The sequence below is a fragment of the Plutella xylostella genome, chromosome 15 (genome assembly GCF_932276165.1).
Source record: "Plutella xylostella chromosome 15, ilPluXylo3.1, whole genome shotgun sequence".
NCBI classification, from domain to species: domain Eukaryota; kingdom Metazoa; phylum Arthropoda; class Insecta; order Lepidoptera; family Plutellidae; genus Plutella; species Plutella xylostella.
Window position 1 is genome coordinate 10,440,443 of NC_063995.1, and position 24,585 is coordinate 10,465,027.

Below are 24,585 nucleotides of genomic sequence, written 5' to 3' on the forward strand. Positions count from 1 at the left end.
CTATCTCACTGTATTAAACGTGCCTATTGCACTACAGCTTTCGTTTCTGCGTTTTTCGTCAGTATAGAGTAACCCTGCTCATTCGCTCTCGGGTCACGTTTCAGCGGAGCGGTGTAGTGCATTGGTTCCCAACCTTTACACTCTGCGGCCCACTTAAAAAAAATTTTGTCCCAGCGGCGACACCTTGATCGCTAGCTAAACTTTAACTAGTTGGCTCAGATATTTGAGCCAGATTTCCATACAATATGTGCATGTGCAATCGCCGCATGCTACAAACAAGTATGAAAAAATGGTTGGCGAACGATTTGTTTTATCCTGTCTAACAAGTTCTATTCAATTACATACATAGTCCAATGAAAAGTCACTTAAGGACACACTTCCACAATTTTCACGGTGCACCAGGCCACTGCAGAGTTTGAAAACCCCTGGGCCCTGGTGTAGTGAATAAAAACGTGCCGTTACGAGGATGAATCTACAAGTTTGCGTAAATTGAGACGGGTTTGTGGTAATATAACGCTTACACAAACAATGATTGTACGAGCAAAGCGCGAGCCGTTATTATTCTGAGGTGACGAAGATTTTTTGCATCAAAAATATATTATACTCGTAAACGCTAAGTGGATTATGGATGTTGAGTAATTTTCGCCTCAAATTGGACTATCAGTGACTGATAAGTAGTTTGACTGTATATTTTCGTCGACAGCAAATCGTTTCATACTTATATTCTTTATATTATGCAACATACCGTGGTTTGGAGTTAGTGCTCCATACATCAAACAAAAAGTTCTGGTTTTCTGACCAGAATTCGAATACAAATTATGCCTGCTGTTGATATAGATTAATTTAGTATCTACTAAAAAATATGTTGTTACTCATGTAAGTGAATTTGTAATTCTTTTTGAGAAATAAATGTCTGAAACCGTAAACTACTGGTAGGTCCAAGAGTCAGGAGTGCTGATCAAAGCACAAGAGCTAGCGCTATTAATAAATGCGTAGGTATTAATTAATGGAGGTTCTATCAGGCGATATCAGAGCGCGGCAGCGGTGGGCTAACAATTGTAATTTGGCAGGATGTTTGCTCGAGTGGTTTTGTCTTAATGAGCGTAAATTTTCAGGTTAGAGTATGCCTGTAGTTGAAATTGTGGCAAAAATAATTATATGTGTTTATATATTTTGTATGTATAGATGTGTAGAAGACGTAAACGTTATGCTTCCAAAAAATATGTAAAGATAACATGGTTATGTTAATCAAATATATAAACAAATATAGTGTCATTTACATACAGTTATGAGATTGTAGGACATATTTTATTATTATTATTTATTTATTATTATTATTTATTTATTTACAAAAGACATGCCTTAACAGTAGTTACACCAATGCGACATTCTTGACTTATGCTATAATTACAATATTTACATTACATTAAATTTCATTATACAAATATAAAAATAACAAATTACATTTTCAATAAAATATAGCCACAACACAATAACATTGCTTAAAATAATAAATTATAACCTTAATATTAAAATACTAATACTTTGGATTTCCATAGCATAGGAACGCGGTTATTGCTCTCTCGAGTTGGTTCATTGTACAAACCAGGATGTCGACCTCATCAGCCAGTATATTTAACAGGCGAATGCCTCTAGTAAGGGGTGCGCTGTTGACCAGAGCCGTGCGACCCCGTGGCACCTCGAACATCCTGTTCTTGCGGCGCCGGAACAATCTGTTTGGGACCACTAGTTTTAATAGCTTCAGCACATTAGGGCTGTATTCCAATCCACGAACTACTTTTGTAAGAAATATGACCAGGGCTACGTTTCTTCTCACTTCAAGTTTATTGTATCCAACCATTCCCAGTACAAACAATGTTGGGTACATGAGGGGGTAGAATGGGTAAACCCCGTACATTTTTAGATACAAGAACCTTGTGAACTTGTTCTGCATGCGTTCCAACATCACTGTGTACTTCTCTTGGTGAGGACTCCAAACGATTGCATTGCATTCGAGTTTACTTCTTACTAGGGCATTGTATAATGTTCTGATGGCCCCGGTATTGGAGAAGCTCTGACATCGCCTTAAGATGAATCCAAGTCTTTGGAACGCTTGCTTGCATGTACCAATAATATGATCTCGGAACGTCAAGTCACTCCTAAACTCCACCCCTAGATCTCGCACGGCAGAGACTCGCGCCAATGGGGCAGCCCCCGCTCTGTACTCGTGGAGCATAGGGTTCCTGCTCCGGCCGTAGCTCATAACCTCGCATTTATCAACGTTAAACTGCAACTTATTTAGTCTACTCCAATCAAAAACCATGTTTATTGCATTCTGCAGGAAATCGCAATCTTCCACATTGTTTATAATCCGTAACAACTTGAGGTCGTCTGCAAATAGCAAGCATTCGGCGTTAACCACTGTTTTTGGAAGATCATTGATCAGGATCAGAAATTCCAGGGGCCCAAGGTTACTTCCCTGACTCACGCCAGAATGCGTATAGTACGGCGCAGATAGACATCCGTTCACATCGACCACTTGACGTCTGTCCTTCAAATAGCTAGCAAAAAAACTTAGCACTAGCGGGGTACAGCCGATTGCTGCCAATTTCGACAGTAGGACGTCATTATCGACTAAATCGAACGCTTTTCGGTAGTCGAAATAAGCAACGTCCACCTGTAGTCCAGAGTCCACCGCTGGGGCCACCACGGACATAAAATCCAGTAGATTGGTATTAGTACTTCGTCCCGGCCGGAATCCGTGTTGAGCATCCGCTAGTTGAGGCGTTATCTGTTTCAAAATACACGCTTGTAGAGCGGACTCAAACACTTTCGGGAATGTAGAGAGTACTGCAACTGGTCTATATTTCTGCACGTCCTCGCTTATTTGACCTTTCGGAATTGGAGAAACTTTGGATATCTTCCAACCATCAGGGTAGTGCCCTGTTTCCAAGCACATGTTAAATAGGTAGTGTAGAGGAGAGGCGAAAACCCTACTACAATCCTTAACAAGAAATGGTGGGATACCGTCGGGACCTATTGACTGTTTAGAGGGAAGACGATTAAGCGCCTGTAGAATTTGTAATTTTTCGAGAGTTGGTATGTGTACTCGGGCACCGCCGCCGCCGTCCGCTGCGCTGCAGGTAGAGCTAGCGCGCTCTACGTTCAGCTCTGGTCTTGCGGGGTCGTACACTGACTGGAAGTAGTCTGCAAACGCCTGCGCGACCTCCTCTTCTGGTATCTCTACACCATCTTTTTGAAGCCGCATTTTGTTAATATGCGACTTTTTAGATTTAATCATTGTCCAGAAAGTTTTCGGATCCCTACTTAAATTCATTTCAATACGTCTATGATATTGGTTATAAGCAGCAGATATTTTACTTTTCAGAGTAGTTCGGTAATTGGCAAATTGGGTATAATCATAGTCTGATTTGCTTTTCTTGTACTTCTTGTGCCATATAGCCTTCTCTTTCAAGTCTCGTATAATGTCTGCATTAAACCACTCGGGATACAGGTGATTCACATTTGTATTTTTGCTTTTCCTGGGAGTACTACGGTCAATGATGCTATTCACCTGTGTATAAAAATACTCCAGAGCTACCTCTACCTGTGTTATGCTGTATAGAGTAGTCCAATCAACTTCTGCCAATTCCGCGTAAAGTTGTTGGAAGTTACATTTCCTGAAGTTCCATCGCGGTATTTCAAGTGGCTGTAATTTGTGATCAGCCGGCTGCTTGGCCATTGAGTTTGTATTTGAAGCTGCCGTTGTCCCTCTCGGAATGTTCCTTCCCTTTGGAATGGTGACCACTAACGGAGGATGAAGTACATCTATTGGCACCAATGGCATGTTTGAGGCCGACACCACTGTATCCGATAGTTTCCCATCGCAAAGGGAAAAATTTGTCAACACGAGGTCTAGTTGCCTATTATTACAGTTTGGTACATGATTTAATTGAATAAACTCTCCAAATGCTACGAAAAATTCAAAATAATTATTTATATCTGCTGACGCTGAGTGCAAGTTAAAATCGCCAATGACTAACATCTTTTTATACTTTGTACATAGCTGCTCTACAATCCTAAACATTTTTAAATATTCAATATCTGGTGCAGCTGGCGGGATATACAAAACACAACAAACAAATAAATGCCTATGTTTTGCCTATATATATAGTTGGATAGCTACAATGTGTATTACAGAAGTAGCTACCTATTTGGAAAATTTCTATTAAGTAAACTAACCGCTTTACTATATACTTGAGTAGTAAAAAGGTTAAGTATATTGAAAACAATAAGTACCCTCTATTGCAGCAACAAAAAGACTGTAAGAAGATTATTTTCTTCGCTTCACTTATTTCCACTGCTTTGAGGGCCCTCCGTAAAATGAATTTATAAAAATATCCTCCATTTATGAAGAATTGCATTTTAACTTTAATGAGGCTTACGGCGACCTCCGGGGAACAATTCAGAGTTAATTTCCTATTAACTTTTATTATAACTAGAAATTCCTATAAAAAAATCGTGATTTTGTGAAAGACTTTTTGTATTTTTTAAGCAAGTAGCAATTCAAAACAGAATTCTCTCCTTTGCAGTTTTTACTATTGTTTGTGTCTTATGTAATTTAATTATTTGTTTATGTATGTATTTATCATTGCGGGTAAATACTATAAGTTATAGTTATATGTAAAATTTAACTAAGTGCTACGAGCTACGGCGTAGTACTACAGTATAAGTCTGGGTTATACAACGTGTTGCAAAACTGGTAAGTATATTAAGCTGAAAGGAGGTGACTTAACCATTATTAAATAAGTACCTACTTGAATCATGCTGTACCTAATAGTACTTGTATTTTTTGTAGACATCACAATGAAGTCCATACGGTCATTAATACACTCACGTGCAATGAAAAGGTTCCACTGAGAAAAGCACCAAATTACATCTAAACGGAAAAGGCTAGCTTAATGCCGTCTTCTGCAACATTGAAGTATATTTAACAGAGCATCAGGATATTACCAACTTAAATGGTCATTCGTAATATTTTGTTCCAATTTTAAATTAAATCTTTAAAAAAAATTGCGGTTGTTTGTTGTCGGCATTTTGTGAGTGTAACTTTTTCATTGCCCGGCAGTGTGTATTCTTGAAGGGATATTTGATACTAAACGAAGCGGGTAGGCACACAGTATCGCTCCAGTGTACTCAGGACTTGCCACACTAATGGAATATAAGTAACAGTACATAGAGAAACTCTTTGGTATTCGGTTTCAAATTTGTCATCTCTGTATATAATAATTTATGAGTATTCGCCTTATACTTGTGACTTTATTCATTGGTAGAATCATAGAACAACGCGGACTCGGGTGTGGTACAATGGTTGTCATTAGGTCGAACCTAAAACGTTTTGACAGTAAACCAAATGCGGACCGATTTTTCTTGAATATGATGACAATCCATCCTGTTCGTATATTGTAAATCTAAGAGTCTTCGCCAAAACGGCCCGTATCGTACCTTATTATAATGCGTCGCCCGTGCGCACCGTTTCGGCCATTATGATAAGAATTTCATATCTTTCGTAGTGCCTTTTAATAACGGGCATTCATTTGGGCGGCTATTTCCATACAGTTTTGTATTATCACCATTTTTAATACCTCTCGAATTTAGCATTTTTGTCTTTTCATGCTGTTTTGATGCTATTATTGTTTTTATCTCGGTGGTGCATTGTTAATGCTCAGATTAAAAAACAACAAAGCTACTCACTCTGGAAGTAATTGAAAAAAAAAACCTTTTGCTGCTTAGCTTCACTTTATAATGTTGCCGATCATAAAATTATTTATTAAGGTATGCGAATTTCTGCATTCTGATTTTATAATAATAATAATAATAATGTTCCTCATCTCTGGCTTGCCTTTATTGGTTGTCCAGAGTGAACACTGACGAGGAACAGGATCTCCCACCTCTTGCTTGCCTTCATTGGCTGGCTTGAGTGGTGTACCGCTAGAGCAGAAATGCTCGGAGGAAGGAAGTATATCCAGTAAGTGCTTGTAGGGGTCTTGACCGGCATCCGCGATTGCTCTGAGAGCCTTGGTATACCTCTCCATCCTCAGCACCTCATGCCATGTTGCCCCCTTGTTGCTACGTCACTGTAATGTGCTAGCGACTGTTTTGGGGGGCCCATTTACTGTGTGTGCGAGTCACCCCCTGCCTTTTTATCCGTGTGTGAAACATATAGGTCAGGCAGGGGCCATAGTCCTTCCATAGTCCCAGTTACCCAGTCCATTTAGCACCCCCTTCCATAACCCTGTATTAGTTTTCTCCATATCCTACAATAGTCCTGCACTAACCGGGGATTTTCCTTGGGTTTACTTCTGTAGTCTGCACAGGGAAAATCGTCGGTTGGTGTCACATTTCATATATATTAATGTTGTCAAACGGGCCTCTACATGTTGGCTTCGGCCCCATGCACGCCTTCCAAATGTCCGGGACCCTATGGTCCCGAGACGGTAACGACACAACATAATAATAATAATAATAATAGACCCGACATCACAATTATACACAAACAACTAAAAACTGCCCAGATCATAGATATAGCAATACCAAATACACACAACCTACAGAGCACAATTTCAGAAAAACTCGCAAAATACACGGATCTCAGGGATGAAGTGACTAGAATGTGGCGCTTAGAATCGGCGTCGATAATACCGATTGTATTATCAACTACAGGGGTCATACCAAAACAGCTACATCAATCTCTGAGATCTTTGCAACTACCCGCATGCACCTACATTACATTACAAAAAGCAGCCATATTAAACACATGCAGAATAGTCCGGAAATTCTTACAAAATGACCCAACCCAACATAACAGTCCATCTTTACCATCAACAACTTCCCAACATGATGCGCACTTGGCTTAGGCCCGTGTGCATTATTAATACCGGTTAACAACCGAGCTGAATAAAATCAGAAATTCAATTATAATAATAATAATAATTTCTTTATTCAGATTACTAAGATCCAATTTTGTTAGTAGACATATTAAAATACAGTGTGTTAGTAAGTACTTAAAATATTTATAACTTAAAACTATTATTTATTTAGGCCGACATGTTTGGCTACCCAATGTTTATACATTGGGCAGTCAAACCGGTCAACTATTGTACCAAGGATGGTGTTGGCGCTGTCGCGGGTCCTGCGGTAGATTGAGGCGATTCTTTTACGCACAATTGCATAAAAGTCGTCTGTATGCGCTTCTGCGAACATCGTTGACGCACTACAGTACCGCGGCAGCCCCAACAACATCCTGAACACATTATTGTACTGCACGCGCAGGGCGTTGTAGGTCTTCAGCGTATAGTTAACCCACAGGCTGCAGGTGTAGAAAGTTTGGCAATAAGCTTTGAATAATGTCTGAATAATGAAATTGCAATGGGTGCGTTAATTTTTACAACAAGTACCTAATTGATTAAACTTTTGATTGTGAGCTTTTTCTTTGTCATACATACGAAACTTTCCAGTTGCTAGTCATATGTACCTATGACTTAAAAGTTTACTTATTTTTTATCTTTAGACACAAACCTTTAAAATACATATTTCAAATATCATTTCAATAAGTCCGTAGGGCACATTGTCGTCGGAGAAATCGATATATTTACCGTTGCTAAGTTTTATTCCAATACGATCCAATAAACTTTGCTCCGCTCCGACAAAGTCGACAAGAATGTAAAAGCAGCAATTCAGTAGTTCAGGACAAAAGCTCACAGACATCGCGGAAATTCAACTTTTTTAATCTTAATATCAATCGGAATTTCGTGCAAGTTTGAAAATAGTAGAATGATGTACAAATAAATAAAAGAAGACAATTTAAACACGTTTGATTTAAAAAGCTTTAAAGCTAAGTATAACTTTTTACCCTATTTCCGAAGGACTTCCTCCTTCGGAAATAGGGTAAAAAGTTATACTGTAATGTTTTTAAGTCTTTTGTGTCGGCCGACAGAATGAAAATTATGAATTTCGAGCCAATTTCATCGGACGTGTTCTTTCACAAAATATAAGACACGCTGAAACTAGCCGTGCGTTTTTAACACCGAGTCCGCGTTGTTCTATGGTTTTTAATTTTAAAGCATGGAAAAAACGGTGAATTTTTTTTCATTTTTTTTTGTAGCTTTTGGTTTTTTAATGTTTTCTAGTGAATGGAAAATGGAAAACCTATATTTATTTTCGAGCTTCGCATCGCTTTAAAAGGGTTACCCGGCGGATTTCAGTTGCAAGAATTATGAGAATTCTGCATTATAATTATCTTACTTAATTATAATAATATGTTTGTAATATACTTACAGCCTCACAAATAATTCCACTTTGTAATATAATACATTATACTTATGAAGTACTTAAATCATAATATTATGATATACGTTTGATATCACTAATCCACTGGCGCGTAACACGTAACGGATAAATGGCGATTAGCTATTCAGTGGAATCGCACGTGCTTGTGGATCCGACACACGCACACACACGCACGCACACGCATATTCACTCACGCACACACGCATATTCACACGCGCATACACACGCTCACACACGTGCCTATCTCCCACAATTGCATTCCATTTGTGACAGGATTACAAAGGTATGCCCTTTGATATTGAATGTGTGTTGTCTGCGTTATGTTCATTAGAATAATTGATTGGAAAATCCGCAAAATTAATAGATTGTTTTGATAGTGGTTTGCTGAACTGACATCCAATTGTTTTAGTTTTGAATGGGTGAAAATGATGCAGAGTCCGATAAAGATATTTCAGTGTTAATATTTTTTCATTGAAGGTTTCTTCTTGTCGTTTTTCCGTATTCAGAGTCGTGAGCACAAGTTTCGATCAACTGTCACTGTCAAAATGTAAGGCAAAGTTAGTTCCAAAAGTGACATTTGTTTTTTCCATATGTTAGGTGGAATTTCACCAAACGCTAAACGTATTTAGTAGCCTGTCATACGTCTGTCAGTTAGTACAACAGTAGTTTAAAATTTGATTTGAAAACGTTTAGCGTTTGGTAAAAGTGACCCTTCGTGTAGATTAGAAAATAGTATCGAATCCTATGCTCGCGCCTCTGATATCTTTAGCGCAGTAGATCAATGCACAATTGCGATCAGATTCAGTCTAGGATTGCGTCCCAGACTTCCAGCAATGGATGGAGCAACTATGTTAAATAGTTTCCAGTACATTGCTGCTCTTAATGTTCTATTCCGTTTGAGTCAATGATGCGACTGCTCAGCGCTCCGCACTTGGTCTAGTGTTTTAGTTGGAGGTAGATTTTCTAGGAAATATGCGGCTTTCAATCGCAACATCGTTACTTAGTAGTAAATTACTTATGTAGAAAGCTTTCACTGACCGATGTAACAGCAATATGGTACTAGAGGTTTTACAATTCAAACCATGTTAATTATACTGTACATATACCTAGTTATTTGTATACGTTATACTGATTAACTAGTGAAAAAAGGATAAGTAAGTATGATGAATGGTGATCCGTAGTTTTATATTCCCTAGTTGTCATTTAGCTAGTAAATAGGAATGCTTTATAGGGCTTAAAACACGAATAAGTGCTTCTGTTACCCGAAAATGTTTACTTAAATAAATACTTAATAAAGAACTAGCCTTTAACGTAGCAGCAAAATGTCTAATATACTACTGGTAAAATTAGTGTAGTATATATGGAGAATTACTGTTACTGTTTTTGCACCATGAAAGAAAATATTACAAAATGGAAACTAATAAATAATACAGTTCAGAAAGGCGGCCTTATTGCTAAAAGCACTTTTATTACGATTTCCCAAAACCCTTTTCCCATTTGGCCTACTACACCACATTTCTCCCACCCTGTATAATGTATACTGACTCGACTGGTTGTTGCAGAAGATCACGATGCCGCACCAGTGGCTGGAGGGCAACCTGCCCGTGTCCGCCAAGTGCGACGTGTGCGACAAGACCTGCGGCTCTGTGCTCAGGTGAGTAAGAATAGAATAGAATAGATATTCTATATTTGTACACAAAAATATGGAAAAGTACAAAAAACTTAATCTAACAAATTGTATATACAAATTTCAGCCTTATCGCTTAAAGCGATTTCTTCCAGGCAGCCTTTGGGTGGAAGGATATTTCGATGCAAAGGGTTAAGTGTACTAGGAATAAAGAATATACCATAAATAATTTAATATAGCAATACAAGGTAACTATAATATATTTACATACATACTTTATATTTGTGTATTGAACTCAAACACTCGTATCAAGTCCCATTGGCATCTGAGAGAGATGAGCGGAGAGTGCTCTCGTGTACTGTGCACACACTTGGGTTGGGACCCATTATAACCTATCGTGAGTAATTATCTATAGGTGATACCTACCTATTACTAGTGGAGACCACGAACAGGCAAACGCAGCGTGGGACGCCCTCCTGCCCACTGGGTTGACAACCTTAAACGGGTAGCCGGTAGTGGTTGGATGAGGAAGGCCGAGGACCGAGTGTTGTGGCGCTCCTTCGGAGAGGCATATGTCCAGCAGTGGATGATTATTGGCTGATGATGAAACCTACCTAGTTGTCGCCGGGACAGGACCTACGTATACAAATCAACAGTATTTATATATCAGTGAATACTGACTATAACTTACGAAATTGAGGCAAGTTTCCACTGAGTATTAAATCGTATTAATTCTATTGCACATCATAATTTTGTAAAGTGCAAAAGTCCTCTGTTTAGAATAGATAGATAGATAGAATATTCTTTATTTGTACACATAAAAGAAACTTACAAAAACTTAAATACTAACAAATATGTACAAAAATGGCGGTCTTATCGCTTAAAGCGATTTTTTCAAGACAACCTTAGGGTGGAAGGATATTTTGTTTAAAGAGGGGTCAAGTGTACTAAAGAAATGTAAACATTGTTTACATTGTATTACATTGGTTGCACCACATGTGGTAAACATTAGTAAAATTTATGATTTACGTTCAATAATAATAGCACGAAAAACGACCTCAACTTTGAATACGGTTAGCGCTATTTTAGGCCACAGCGCTACAATTTATATGAATATTTAGTGCCCGTTTCAGTAGATAACGTTTAATAAATAAAAAAAGTTTTTAATTTTAAAGCGTACCTACTAGTATTTATTGTGTATTTAGTACCTAAGTACATAAACTAGTGCATTTCTGTAGACTCAGTTTGGAAATAAAATTGTTTAGTAAATATTTACCTACGCCTTTGTTTTGCGCATAACGGAACGTTCTAGAAATTATATTTTTGGATATTGTTTTGTTTATTCGTACTGGTGGTCGATGTTTTTAGTTCAAGGATTATGGGAATATACCTAGATGGAACAGGGTGTTGTCATTTTTGAACTGCAGTATTATAGATTGGCAAGTTGCTTGGCGACCCTCCTTGCGGGGTGAAAGACGCGGAGGGGACGAGGTACCCAAGACGACAGCGGGTAGCGGGAGGGGTAGCGGTAAAGGGCAACGCGTGCACTGCATGTCATTGTTACGGCAGTCTCGGCCGCGCAGCCGAGGCGGCCACATGTCTTATATAATCTGTCATAATTTGAGTGCGACCCACATGAGATCATTGATCCTGAGACCATTAGTCTTAGGATGAGTGTAAAGGCCTTTTTAATATTATCATTATATTATTATTAGGTATCTATAATTCGTCAACAAAATAACGTTAAAAGCAACAAATCGTATAATGTCTCAATATAGGGGCTTCTTGTAGAACAGCGTACCGGATCAGTCATGCTTCATGCTACGCGGCTAAAGGTTGGTACTGCGGAGTCAGATACGAAAAAGTAAACAACAAAGACGAAGAGTCCATATGACAGTGCGTCAGTTGTCAGTTCTTGTAACTAGGAAAGCAACCAAAATTTATGTGATTTAATTAAAGTAATTAATGAGCAAAACACAGAGAAAAATTACAAAATTGATGAAATTTTGAAAGAAAATGGTCATATCGTGCTTCGCCTACCCCCATACCACCCGGAATTAAATCTTATTGAACTTGTGTGGCGGTACGTGAAAGGCGAGCTCGCAAGAACGTCGATTGACTCTAACTTAGATAAAGAGATAAAAGACTTAGAGTTGCTTTTCTCTAATTATTCGCCTGAAAAGTGGAGAAATTGTGAAGACCATGTCATAAAAAATTAAGACGAATATTATAAATCTAAAAATATTTGACGATGTATTGGACAGGTATGTTATTGTTTATTTATAATTTAATGTAAATTAAACATAAAATATTATAGGTGTACACTGAACTAATATGACTGGCGTACTCTAGTACATTGTACTCCATGTAGGTATAATGTTTTTTGGTTTTTGTCTTAGATTTATAATTGAAGTTAATGAAAACGATGATGAAGATGAGGATGACGACGACGATGAACAAGTTCAAACAGAGAGTGAACATGAAAGTGACATGGAAATTGATTTATAAAATAAAACACTTTTACTTAAATAAATTCAAATTGGTAGATAATCTGAAGGTAAACATCCAAATTTTAATGCTGTCAAACTATAAATTTTAAGCTAAATATGACATTTACGGGAACACTCATAGAATAAAATTTTACTTACGTCAGAAATAGTTACAAGCTATCACGAGATTAATCCGGGCACACTTTTCTACGTGTGTAGCATGTCGTGCTACCTCGCCCCCGCCACTTCTTTCACCCCGCAAGGAGGGTCGCCAAGTAACTTGCCACATTATAATATTGGCGTCTGAAATACAGATTTTTACTTATATTTATGGCACATTCAAACTTATGTAGCTCAGTAAGTCATGAGGGATATCACCTTAGCCTCAGAACATGTGGTTTAATTTCTCTAGTTACACGTGGTTTGACAATCTCTATCCAACTGTAGGTATTCATACGTATTACTTCCTGATTTTATGACTATTATTATTAGGTTGATGCTTGATGAACTCATTGAAAGTCAAAATGCTTCTTTCAGGAAATCTTTAAGATATTATTTATTTTCAGATGGCCTCATTCGGTCATCTCATTTTACAAATCTACGTAATTATTAGTGCATAAGTATATTAGGACCAATTAAAACGTGACAAAGTTCATTCCAAGTAGGTACTTAGGTAAATATAAACAGGTAGGTTGGTACCTGTAGTGCCATAGTTCCGCTCATAACGAGCGACATATAAATTATAATCAAGCTAAGGGCAATGCTTTTAAAGTGGCACGTGCAATGGCAGCGTCACCAAGTCTCTAAGGGCATTTATATAAGAGTAACTGACTTATTTTAATCCCTTCGGAGCATAATATGTAAAAAAAATAAAAAACTTATACTTACACATGAATTTAATCCTAACTAATATTATAACTGCGAAAGTAACTGTGTCTGTCTGTATGTCTGTCTGTTACTCTCTCACGCCAAAGCTACGGAACGTATTTAAATGAAATTTGGTATACATATGGTCCAGACCCCGAGAAAGAACATAGGCTACTTTTTATCCCGGAATTCCCACGGGAAAACTTTTTAAGGCGAAGCGAAGCTCGCGGGAACAGGTAGTACATAATAATTTATTGTTTTTAATCCACTTTCACAGAATCCCTAATTATTAAGGCCTAATTATTTAATAACACATGAATTTTTAGTCCCTAGTGCCGCTGCCGTGCCATATCGGGTGCGTTTTGGCAGAGTTTAGGTCTGAATAGGCCTTTAGTTTTTAAATAGAATTTTTAACGTAGGTATTTATTCTATCCTGTTTGCAGTTGGGGTTGTAAATATGTAATTTATTTTACATTCTCATGAACCTAGTCTGTATAATATCTCGTCGCAGCGCTAACAAAGTAACAAGGCTTCTCGGTTGTGAATAAATTTCATCATCAGGAATCTCACCGCAGAGACTCGTTACAAGTTTGAAATGAAACTTTGCATGCGCGTTCGGCCATGAGACTACCGCCTTTTTATAATATTGCATGAACAATCATATAATGTGAGCATATTTATGCTTATGACTAATCCCTGAAGGGGTAGGGGTCGGCTTGCACGTGATAGGTAGCGAGCCGTATCGACGCGAAATTTTGGACTGAGTACAATGCAGGTGTCCTCACAATGTTACGTCACGTCCATCACTGTCACTGTCTGTTATTTACACTATTACAGTGCCACAAACTTATCTGTTCCGGTGAGAGCGAACTAGAGGTTAAATTTTTAAAGAGTACAAAATGCTAATTTACGCAATTGATAATATTATTTACTTTCTTTCTATTATTTACTTTCTTTTCTTTTCTTTTTGAGCAACCTCTGCGCTTTGTTAAACAAAATTTATTATATCCACTATAGGGATACGCTGAAAATCAGCGCTGTATGGATCATAAGTAAATTTGTGAATCCGGCAGCATTTGCTGAGCGTATTTCCAATTGCCGGAACAAACTAGTGTACACCTATGAATAAGTAGTAAGTAAGTAATTTTTTATGTTGTTTTATATAACTATAATAATATTATTGTTTAAAAATTTATGGTTTCTATGTGTAAAATGTTTAGGATTAAGTACTTATTGTGTTTGGCAATAAAACCATTTTCTTTCTTTCTTTCTAAATTGATCCATATCTCATTATTTACTGATGAATTTTATATTAATATAGATTAGATGGGTTAATTAAAACCACAATAGCGAATTAATATCGTCAGTTGTTCTACTGTGCGGACGTGCTTTTTGCTTATAATTTTTTGTAATTTTAAAGTTTTATTTTAAATCATCGTATCTTTGCTTGAGTCTGTCAGGCAATCGGACCCTCCTTGTTCTTCCTGAGGTGAACGCCGTAAGAGCCGGTGGCCATATTGGATTGTGTCGGACTTCTCTTTCGTGGTCTGTGACGTCGTGATAACAACTGACGTGAGTTGAAAAATCCTAATTAATTACAAAAGTGAGCGAGCGCGCAGAGTGGGATCGAACCGGGGTCTCACGGGCGCTTGGGCGGCCTTCTTGACGCTTGCACCATTTGTACAGTTGCGCTGTGCCGCGAAAATAAAGATCAGTTGATAAATTATACCTACGAAGCAGACACTCGAGTTATCTACGATGAATTGTAATGGATGTGGAGTTACCGCTACTGGCGGCTCTAACGAAACACCTCATACTATACTATCATGTAACACATGCAAGTCAAGTTACTGTTACCAATGTTTGAACATCTCGCCAGAAAATGTACTAAAGTTGAGTAAAGAAAATCTTGCCGCATTGAAATGCCCTTCATGCACCAATGTAACCCGACGCAGAAACACGACAGACACACCTGTGGGTGCTCGCCCATTGCCTAAGGGTTCTCCAATGAATGTGTCTTTTCAGTCAAAAACTGGTAGTTAATAAGTCACCTTCTACTTCACAATCTACAAAAAAATCGGAAGATAACCTGAAGATACTAGAGGATATGAGTAAATTACTGGATAATAAACTAGCTCCTTCTTCATCTTTCATGATGAACTTACGTTCGTCTCTTAAGGAGGATATGGAACAAATTATATCCTCAAAAATAACATCCGCAGTACGAAAGCTGAAAGCAGAGTTTACGGAAACAACGGACTTCATAGTGGCAGAACAAGTCGATATTAAAGGGAAGCTCCAAGAAAAAAACAATATGATAAAACAATTAGCAGCGGACTTATCTAAATCAAATACTGAAGTAGCGAAAATGAGCACGCGACTAGCGATCTTGGAAAAAATATCACGTGATAGCAATGTTGAGATACAAGAAGTCCCTGAAAGCAAGTCGGAAAATCTCCTAGCTATCTTACAAAGTCTCTGTAAAGTTATCGATACTCCTCTCGTTGAAACTGACGTAAGAGCTTACCGTAGAGTCGCCAAAATTAACCCTGCCTCAAACCGACCTCGCAATATCGTTGTGACACTGGCTTCTCCCCGGCATCGCGACACTCTCATATCAGCGGTGCTACGCTACAACAAGCTACATGCCAACGATAAACTAAACTCTACAAGCATTGGTATAGCAGGAGAGGCGCGTAGGATTTATGTCTCAGAACATCTCTCGGCAGACACCAAACAGCTTCACGCAGCCGCGAGAAAAACTGCAAAAGAGCTTAATTACAAGTATGTCTGGGTGAGGTTTGGACGTATTTACCTACGTAAAGAAGATCACTCTGATGCTATATTGGTAAAAAATATTGAGACTCTGGCTAAACTGCACTAATTCTACTTAAGTACTTATATTTTCATTAATTAAGAACCTATTTTTGTTTACTTGGTGAATTAACCTATATTAAAAATGTTTTTTTTTATTTTACCAAAATGTCAATAGAATAAGATCTAAAACAAAAGAATTCTATCTGAACATGTTAAATTCTGATTATGATGCCATTTGTTTGACGGAGACGAACCTAAATAATGGAGTCTTCGATAATGAATTGTTCAACGACAGATACAACGTATTTCGTAGAGATCGGAGCGAGAGTAGTTTAAGTCTGAGGAAAAAGGATGGTGGTGGAGTTTTAATTGCTGTTAAAAAACATTTAAAAGTACTTCGTCAAACAGACTGGGAATCACAGTTGGAGGAAGTCTGGTTAAGTATACTGCCTAATAATACCCTCGATCCTATTTTAAACATCTGTTTGTGTTACTTGCCCCCTGACTTACCTATAAATTATATAGATTTATTCTATGTAAACTGCCAAAAAACTATTTTAGATAGTAATAACAATTGTGAATTCCTTATTTTTGGAGACTTCAATGCGCCGAATATTACTTGGACTCATTCATCAAACAGTTGGTCACTCATACCTAATGATCCAATAGATTACAAATCGATTAAACTTCTGGATACTGCTGCCTTATGTAACCTTAAACAATTTAATAATATCGTTAATGAAAACAGCCGCTCCTTGGATTTAGTTTTCTCTACTTTAGATACAATTCTAGTATATGGAGCTGAGCCTTTAAGTCGACAAGATAGACATCACCCCGCGTTGGTAATAGAGATTCCTGAACTGAAATATGTCACCCCAGTTAAATCCAGCAAAGAACAAAAAATATTTAATTTTTATAAAAGTAATTATGAAAAAATTAAATCTGAGTTAAGCAATACAGATTGGCAAAGTTTATTGTCTTCTAGTGATATAGATGAATGCGTAAACAAATTTTATGAAATACTGTATGATACTATTAATAAGTATACGCCCCTATCGAAATGTGAACCCATAAATACCCCATTTGGTATAGTTACGGACTCAAACGCTGTCTTCAAGAAAAAAATAAGTTTCATAAACTATTTAAAAAACATGGCAACCCTCGCGATTACGATGTATTTTCGATGTTACGTGCCCGTTGTAAGAATCTGACTGATGCCTGCTATAAAAAGTTTGTATCAACAATTGAGGATTCATTAGATGATAATGCAAAAGCTTTCTGGACTTACGTTAATAGTAAAAAGGGTACCAGCTCTATACCTAACACAATGACGTATGGCAGCAATAGAGCTACGAATGGACAGGGTATATGTGAGCTCTTTTCCCAATATTTTTGCTCAGTCTTCAATGATAATCCTCCGATAACAAATCAAACGGGTCACATAAACACAAACAGTAACTCCATATTGTCAAATATATTTTTTACCCCTGACGAAATAGTATCAAAAATAAAAACTCTAGACGCAAGTAAAGGGCCGGGGCCTGACTTGATTCCACCTGTCTTCATAAAAACATGCTCTAAGGAACTTAGCATCCCCCTATCCATAATTGTGTTTTTCCAAATGTATGGAAGAGAGCTCACATAGTCCCTGTACACAAATCCGGAGATAAATCTTGTTGCGAACATTACAGACCAATAAGTATCCTATCGTGCTTGGCTAAATTATTTGAGTCCTTAGTGTATAAAAGTCTCTACAATCATATAAAGCCTTTCATATCAGAGAAACAACATGGCTTTGTAACTGGACGATCAACGGTCAGTAACTTGTTGGAATACAAATATTATCTCTGCTCTGCCTTTGCTGCTAGGGGACAAGTAGATAGTATATATACAGACTTCAGCATAGCATTTGATCGTGTTAACCATACACTGCTTTGTGAAAAAGTCTCTTCATACGGTATTCACGGGGACTTATACCGATGAATCAGCTCATATCTCAGCAAACGAAGCCAATTAATTACCATTAAGGGTTTTTCCTCATCACCGCGACACGTTCCTTCGGGAGTTCCGCAGGGCTCTCATCTAGGGCCTCTACTATTTATCCTTTTTATAAATGATCTTATAGAGAGTCTGTCCAATTTGTGCTTGTTATACGCCGATGATCTTAAAGTATATTCCTCTGTTAAATGTGCTAATGATTGCTTATCACTTCAAAATGATTTAAATAAGATTCTTAAATGGTGTTCCAACAATTTGATGACGCCGTCATTTTTGACGATCAATTAACCTTTAGAACTCATTATCAGTATATAACGACTAGAGCCAATAAGCTTTTAGGTTTTATTATAAGACAGTCACAAGATTTCAAAAAGCCCAGTAGTCTGTTAAATCTCTATTATACACTAGTTAGAAGCCTTTTGGAATATGGTAGTTGCATATGGTCTCCATTCTATGAAGTGCATCGTAAAAGCATCGAAAGAGTACAAAAGAAATGCTTAAAAGTGATATCTTACAGAAGTGGGTTTAATCGTACTCTTTATAGCTATGAACAACGACTGCAAAAATTCAAAGTGACAAAATTAGAGACACGTCGCAAACAACAGGATTTAATTTACCTTTACAAGATAATTCATGCATATATTGACTCTCCTTCTCTGCTATCTTTCCTCAATATAAACATATCTTGTAAAACCAGAAATTATGCTCCTTTTATGTTGAGGTCTTATATAAATAATACTTCATTTTATAATCCTTTAGTCAGAATGTGTAGAACATATAATGAGATGGTGGTGAAAAATACACAAATAGACATATTCAACCCAAGAATTCACAAATTTAAGGCAGACTTAACCAGAAATCTTTCATAACTAAATCTTTCATAACTACTTATAAAATCTATATATAATATTTAAAAGTTAACGTTAAGCACAATTTGTTAATGCATCTGTGTGTACATGCTTTGGAACATAGTTAGATCAGATTCTATGATTTTGTTTACAACTAATGTATGAACTATGTACCGTTTTGTATACCTACATAAATAAATAAATAAATTACCACTACTGGCAAACTTAAAATCTTATAGAATGAAGAAATATTACACATTTACGTGAGCTGTCACCGGAACAGATAAGTTTGTGGCACTATATGTTGTTTATTATTTTTATATTCATCATCGTCCGTCTATCGACCACTGTTTGGCCACAGACTACTAAGAGATCGGTAGAGACAGACAGGGTATATGCCTCCTGTTGTAGGTATACGCCAAGTTTTTTGGCCCCGTGTACGAATCTAAATAATAAAAAGCAAATATTTTATTATTTTTCTAGAATAGACGCCGAAACTACTGAATCGTTATCAGACAAACGCTTGTACCAGATACAATAGAAACAATACCTCGCTATTGAACTGCCGTTGATCGGGTTGGATTCTTATCTTCATTGCGGAATTGTACAGATTAAAGGTGCGATCAGACGGTTCATTCGAGTGAATATTCATTCGAGTGGCCGGTTCATTTTCTTTTCACTCCATGTTCACACGACTTAGTGGGAATGAGCGTTCATTTATTATTTTCAATATTAATGTGTTATCGGGTGATGTCATGCGCCCCGGATTCATTTCCTTTATGATGGGCTCGATACAAAGTGGCCGAATGCGAATTAAAGTTCATTCTGTGTGCAGACCATTCACTTTTCTTTCATTCGGAGTGGGAATGAAAGATGCGAATGCCAAAATCCAACATCGTTGGATCGGTTCATTAATGAATTCATTCGGCACTCTTGTTTCATTTTGTGTTCACATCTTAGATAAGTAAACCACCAGACAAGTGGTTGACATATCTCTGGTTCACACGTATCATTTTGAAAGATGTCGAATGAAAGACAGAAATGCAAGAAAAATGAACCGTCTGATCGCACCTTAACCGATCACTCGGAACTGTTAGGGTCAATTCAGACGTACCACAACCACACCACAGCCACAACCACACCACAACCACGCGATGTGGTCGGGCGTATATTTTGTATTGACAATGAATAATCCAATTCACACGTGCCACATTTTGCCGTTGTTATCGACCACCTGTGTAATACGACCACATCGCAACCACATCGCAACCACAACGCAACCACATCGCAACGGCAACGCCGCCACGCGGCGGCGGCACCGCGGCAACCTGTTTTCCGTATTAACTGCACACGACGACGTGGTTCCCACATCGCAGTGACAGCGACAACGCAACCACATCGACATTTTGTCGCTGCCACAACGCAACTGCAAAAAGCCGCTGTCACACAATTCACACGTAACCACAGCTTGACCACATTTTGTCGCTGCGACGTGGTGTGGTTGTGGTACGTGTGAATTGACGCTTACATCAGAAGCAATCCGAGTGATCTGTCAGTGCCACAGTCACTCGTGAACCGCATCTCTAATTGATTGATATCCGATAGTCGACAAGTCAGCAGGCCATTATGTTAATTATGGGTATTATATTAATGCTTCAGATTATGTTGGGTAGATAATAATAATATAGCGCCAGTGTCTTAGATTAGACGACCGAATGGCGTAGTGGTTAGGACCCTGACTATTGAGCCGAAGGTCCCGGGTTCGATTCCCGGCTGGGGCAGATATTTGTTTAAACACAGATATTTGTTCTCGGGTCTTGGATGTGCCCGTAAAATGGCAATAGGCCCGCCCCCTATTACATTGGGACTAACGTAACACTGGCGAAAAGTGGGTGCAGCAATGCACCTTTGCCTACCCCGCAAGGGAGTACATTCAAGAAATAATGATAAAATATCCGAAGTTAGGTTCTCATTATTTTTTATATGAATTTATGCTTGGCGGGCTGAAAGGCCCATAGCTTTTTAAATTATGTCAAGGCGTTCATTCATCATCATTGTCGACAGTTTCGGTAGCCGCCGACGGTTAGGTTATATGATACGATATAAAGTTGTTGAAGGTTTGTTGTGAACAATATCCACCTCCTTTATTGCTTTAAGTTTTCCAATGTTCATGAATAAAAAAGTTATCTCGTTACTTCTTGCATTTTTATGATGTATTAGTAGTGTCACATTTTGAACGCGTAGGCAATAAATAATGGCCACAAATGAAAATTAAACATTGATGTATTTTTTTGATCTAACCTAATAGTGTAACGTCATACAACCACTGTGTCTATAAGTATATCAAAAGTGAGCTCACTGTTACAGAATTAGGTTACCGATTAGTCAGGGTGTTTAAAAAAGAGTATAGAACTAAGCCGAAAGGGTGACTCAGAGGGTTATCTAGTTCAGCTTACTGCAGCTTTTATTTTTTTTAACTTCTCCGTAAAAATGTTGTATGTCACATGAATTTTTACTTTAGTAAAAAAATAAAAAAATACAGCGTTGTCGTAACGCAGAACATCGACTATACTTTTGAATTATCCTCGACTCTAAGAAATAACTTACAAAAGAACTTACTTAAATCTCAGAAGCTACACAATATTTTATCTTTACCTTAGTAACCATTACTTAACTGAACGTTACTTATATTATTATGTATTATGTACGAGAAGAAAAAGAACCGGGCGAGGCGTACCGTACCCGCTAAGCTTTTTGTCAATACGGCTTATTGAGATGTCGTATTGAATTCGCATTGTCAATTTGTTGAGTAGCGCGACCCGTCAGAAACATTCACATTGATTTGAGAAATGAAAGCACTTTCACAAAGGTCTTTCACCCCCGATCGCGAGAAATAAGAGGCCCGTCATAAGTTTGACATGTAGCTATATCTGTGACTGACAGTGTTAAATTTATGCTTTAATTTTGTTTCAATAAGCGGTTCAACCGTACCAAAAGTTTATGCTTAAAGCGATTTTCGGTCTTAATTTTATGTACTTACGTAGTAATTTAAACTTTTGATTATCCATAAGGTTTTAAAAGATCGTCGTGTACTTATGTCAAGAACAAGCTCATTGCAACCAATAATAAAACTCTAGAGACATTCTCGTACTATCTAAATGCTAATCTAACTGTCCATACTTTGTCCACGGTGGCACACACTAGTGTAGCCCTTGCTTGTCACTAACCTTGTAAGAGGATGACTTAATGAGGCCTTGCCCTAGGTTCCTAATTTATACCAAGGTCTCCCCCGCAGGCTGCAAGACTTCCGGTGCGTGTGGTGTCGCAAGTGCGTGCACGCGGCGTGCAAGCCCGGCTGGCGCGCGCCGTGCTCGCTGGGGGCGGCCAGGGCCTCGGTGGTGCCGCCCACGAGGCTCCACTCGGTGGGGCCCGACGACGCCTGGGTGCCCGACCGCCCACCCAACGCCTCGCCGCTCATCGTGTTTGTCAACTCGCGGTCTGGTGAGTGCTAAAGTTTGGAAAAACAGGTGTATTCATTTCGAAGTCCGCTGGAAAAACAAAGCTTTATGTGTGAGGACTGAGGATACGGGTGCTCTGAAACTGAAAGACCGCTTCAAATGTTTTGTTTTGTTTGATCGAAATAGTCCTTCTAGATTTTCGCCGAAAAGCGTGGCTGCTATGTTATGGGTACGTGAGCCCGGGTATTCCGAAAACATATATTATTTTCTGGATTAGCCCATATTAAACGACGTGGAAGTTTTGAAACAAGATAGATGAAGTTGGGCTTTAATTTATATACCTCCTCTAAACCTTTAGTACTTACGTTTATTATGTGTGAATTACTTACAATATAATATATAATTGTTGTATTTCACTACCATTTAATAATATTTCCTAAAGTCTCTTTCACGATACTGTGTGTACCCACCCATACCCACTTGTGTTCCCATCAAAATATTAGCAGAAGCACTTACGAAGATACTTGGCTAATGTGATTTACGTATAGTTATAAAGTTTAATGACCCGTGTCCCAGTTGGCCCGCGCCGCCATCGCGACATGCTGAAGTCAATTATCGTAATGGCTTAGCATTTAAGGGTTAAAAGGGTACAGTTTGCATAATTTCATACGGTATTCTGACCATTAATGTCCTGTTTATTAAGCTGAAATAACGCTGGTCATATTGCCAATATAATTAAGCATATAGCTCGCACTTGTTTATAAAAATAAAATGTTAAAGCAGAATATAAACCTTTACCCAAAATAAGTATAAGTTTGGTAGGTACCTACATAAATTATAGAAAGCTGTAAATCTAACCTACAGACATTTTGTCCTGCAAATTCTTGTATCTGGCAGTGGCGGGTCACTCAACTGAATTAAAGTTTAAGCAAAGATAAACAAGAATCCCTTTTTTACCCCAGATAGCAACCTATTCGTTTCAAACAAAACAGAAAATGGAATTTATGTTTTATTTTCAAATTAATTGTCCCTATAAATTATCGGGTTTCAGCGTCCTGTGAATAAAATATTGCCATTTGAATTGTTTTATTATACGGTTTTTTTTTCTTATTGGTATAAATTCTTGAAACTACGTAATTTTCGCTGACTTTAACATAAAAATATTACAATTGCGGCTGAAATAAGTATAGCAATATAGACGTTTTTCATTTCATCTCTGGTTTCTCATTCGAAAGAAGCCGCGAGAGGTCAGTGCACAGTTGCACACAGTGAGTGATGAGATAGCGATTTAGAGCGGACTCGATACCCAAGATTCTTTTTACTTTTTTTAGTATGTTGGCTGTTGTAAAAGTGGTACAGTAAGAGAAAGGTGGCGACTCAGTCAGGCCGCACTCGATTTGTTTCTTGCAGTCAACACCGGATACATAATTAGGTAGTTACCTGTATTTACATTTAGAGAAAAGCAATGGATAAGAATAGCACAGGTCCGAATTGCATACAAGAAGGCCTATACCCAACAGTGATCGATGAAAGGCTTATGATGATGATGCGCCGAGCTGTTCGACCGGATATTATATCCATTGATATTCCAGTGGCAGTGCACACATTTAGTCTCATCTAACTACCTAAACAACCTCTCAAGACACCACCCTTCCCCCCAGGTGACAACCAAGGCGTGAAGTTCCTCCGTCGCTTCCGCCAGCTCCTCAACCCAGCGCAAGTGTTCGAGCTGAGCGGCGCCGGCCCGCGGCTGGGGCTGCGCCTGTTCCGCCACTTCGCCCCGCTGCGCTGCCTGGTGTGTTCGGGCGACGGGAGCGTGGGCTGGGTGCTGCAGGAGATCGATAAGCTGGATATGCATGTGAGTTTTGGAGGAGGAAGATAGATGGAAACCTAATAGGTTTTAAGTAAAATTCAATCCTTTATTCTCTTTGCTCCAGAGAATGAAGGGTTTAATTTTCTGGGTATTACTAACGTCAAAACACACCCTGAGTGGTCGTTTCTCTTCTTTTTATTTCAGAGGTGATAGTTTCGATTCCGTACAATACGATGATCGTGTTACCTATATTAGAATAATACATTGACCTAATCTTAGTAAGTAATTGTTATTAAAACCCACGTGCTGATGATTAAAA

The 24,585-nt window shown here is 38.1% G+C and overlaps 1 protein-coding gene across 1 annotated transcript in view; it reads left to right on the forward strand.

The window, feature by feature from the left end:
• Positions 1 to 24,585, forward strand: part of LOC105383687 (diacylglycerol kinase eta) — a 149,293-nt gene that overhangs the window by 99,754 nt on the left and 24,954 nt on the right. Inside the window, exons 6-8 of the mRNA XM_048626022.1 lie at positions 9,912 to 10,003; positions 22,291 to 22,496; positions 24,115 to 24,311. Coding sequence (XP_048481979.1) covers positions 9,912 to 10,003; positions 22,291 to 22,496; positions 24,115 to 24,311 — 495 coding nt within the window. The remainder of the gene's footprint in view (positions 1 to 9,911; positions 10,004 to 22,290; positions 22,497 to 24,114; positions 24,312 to 24,585) is intronic.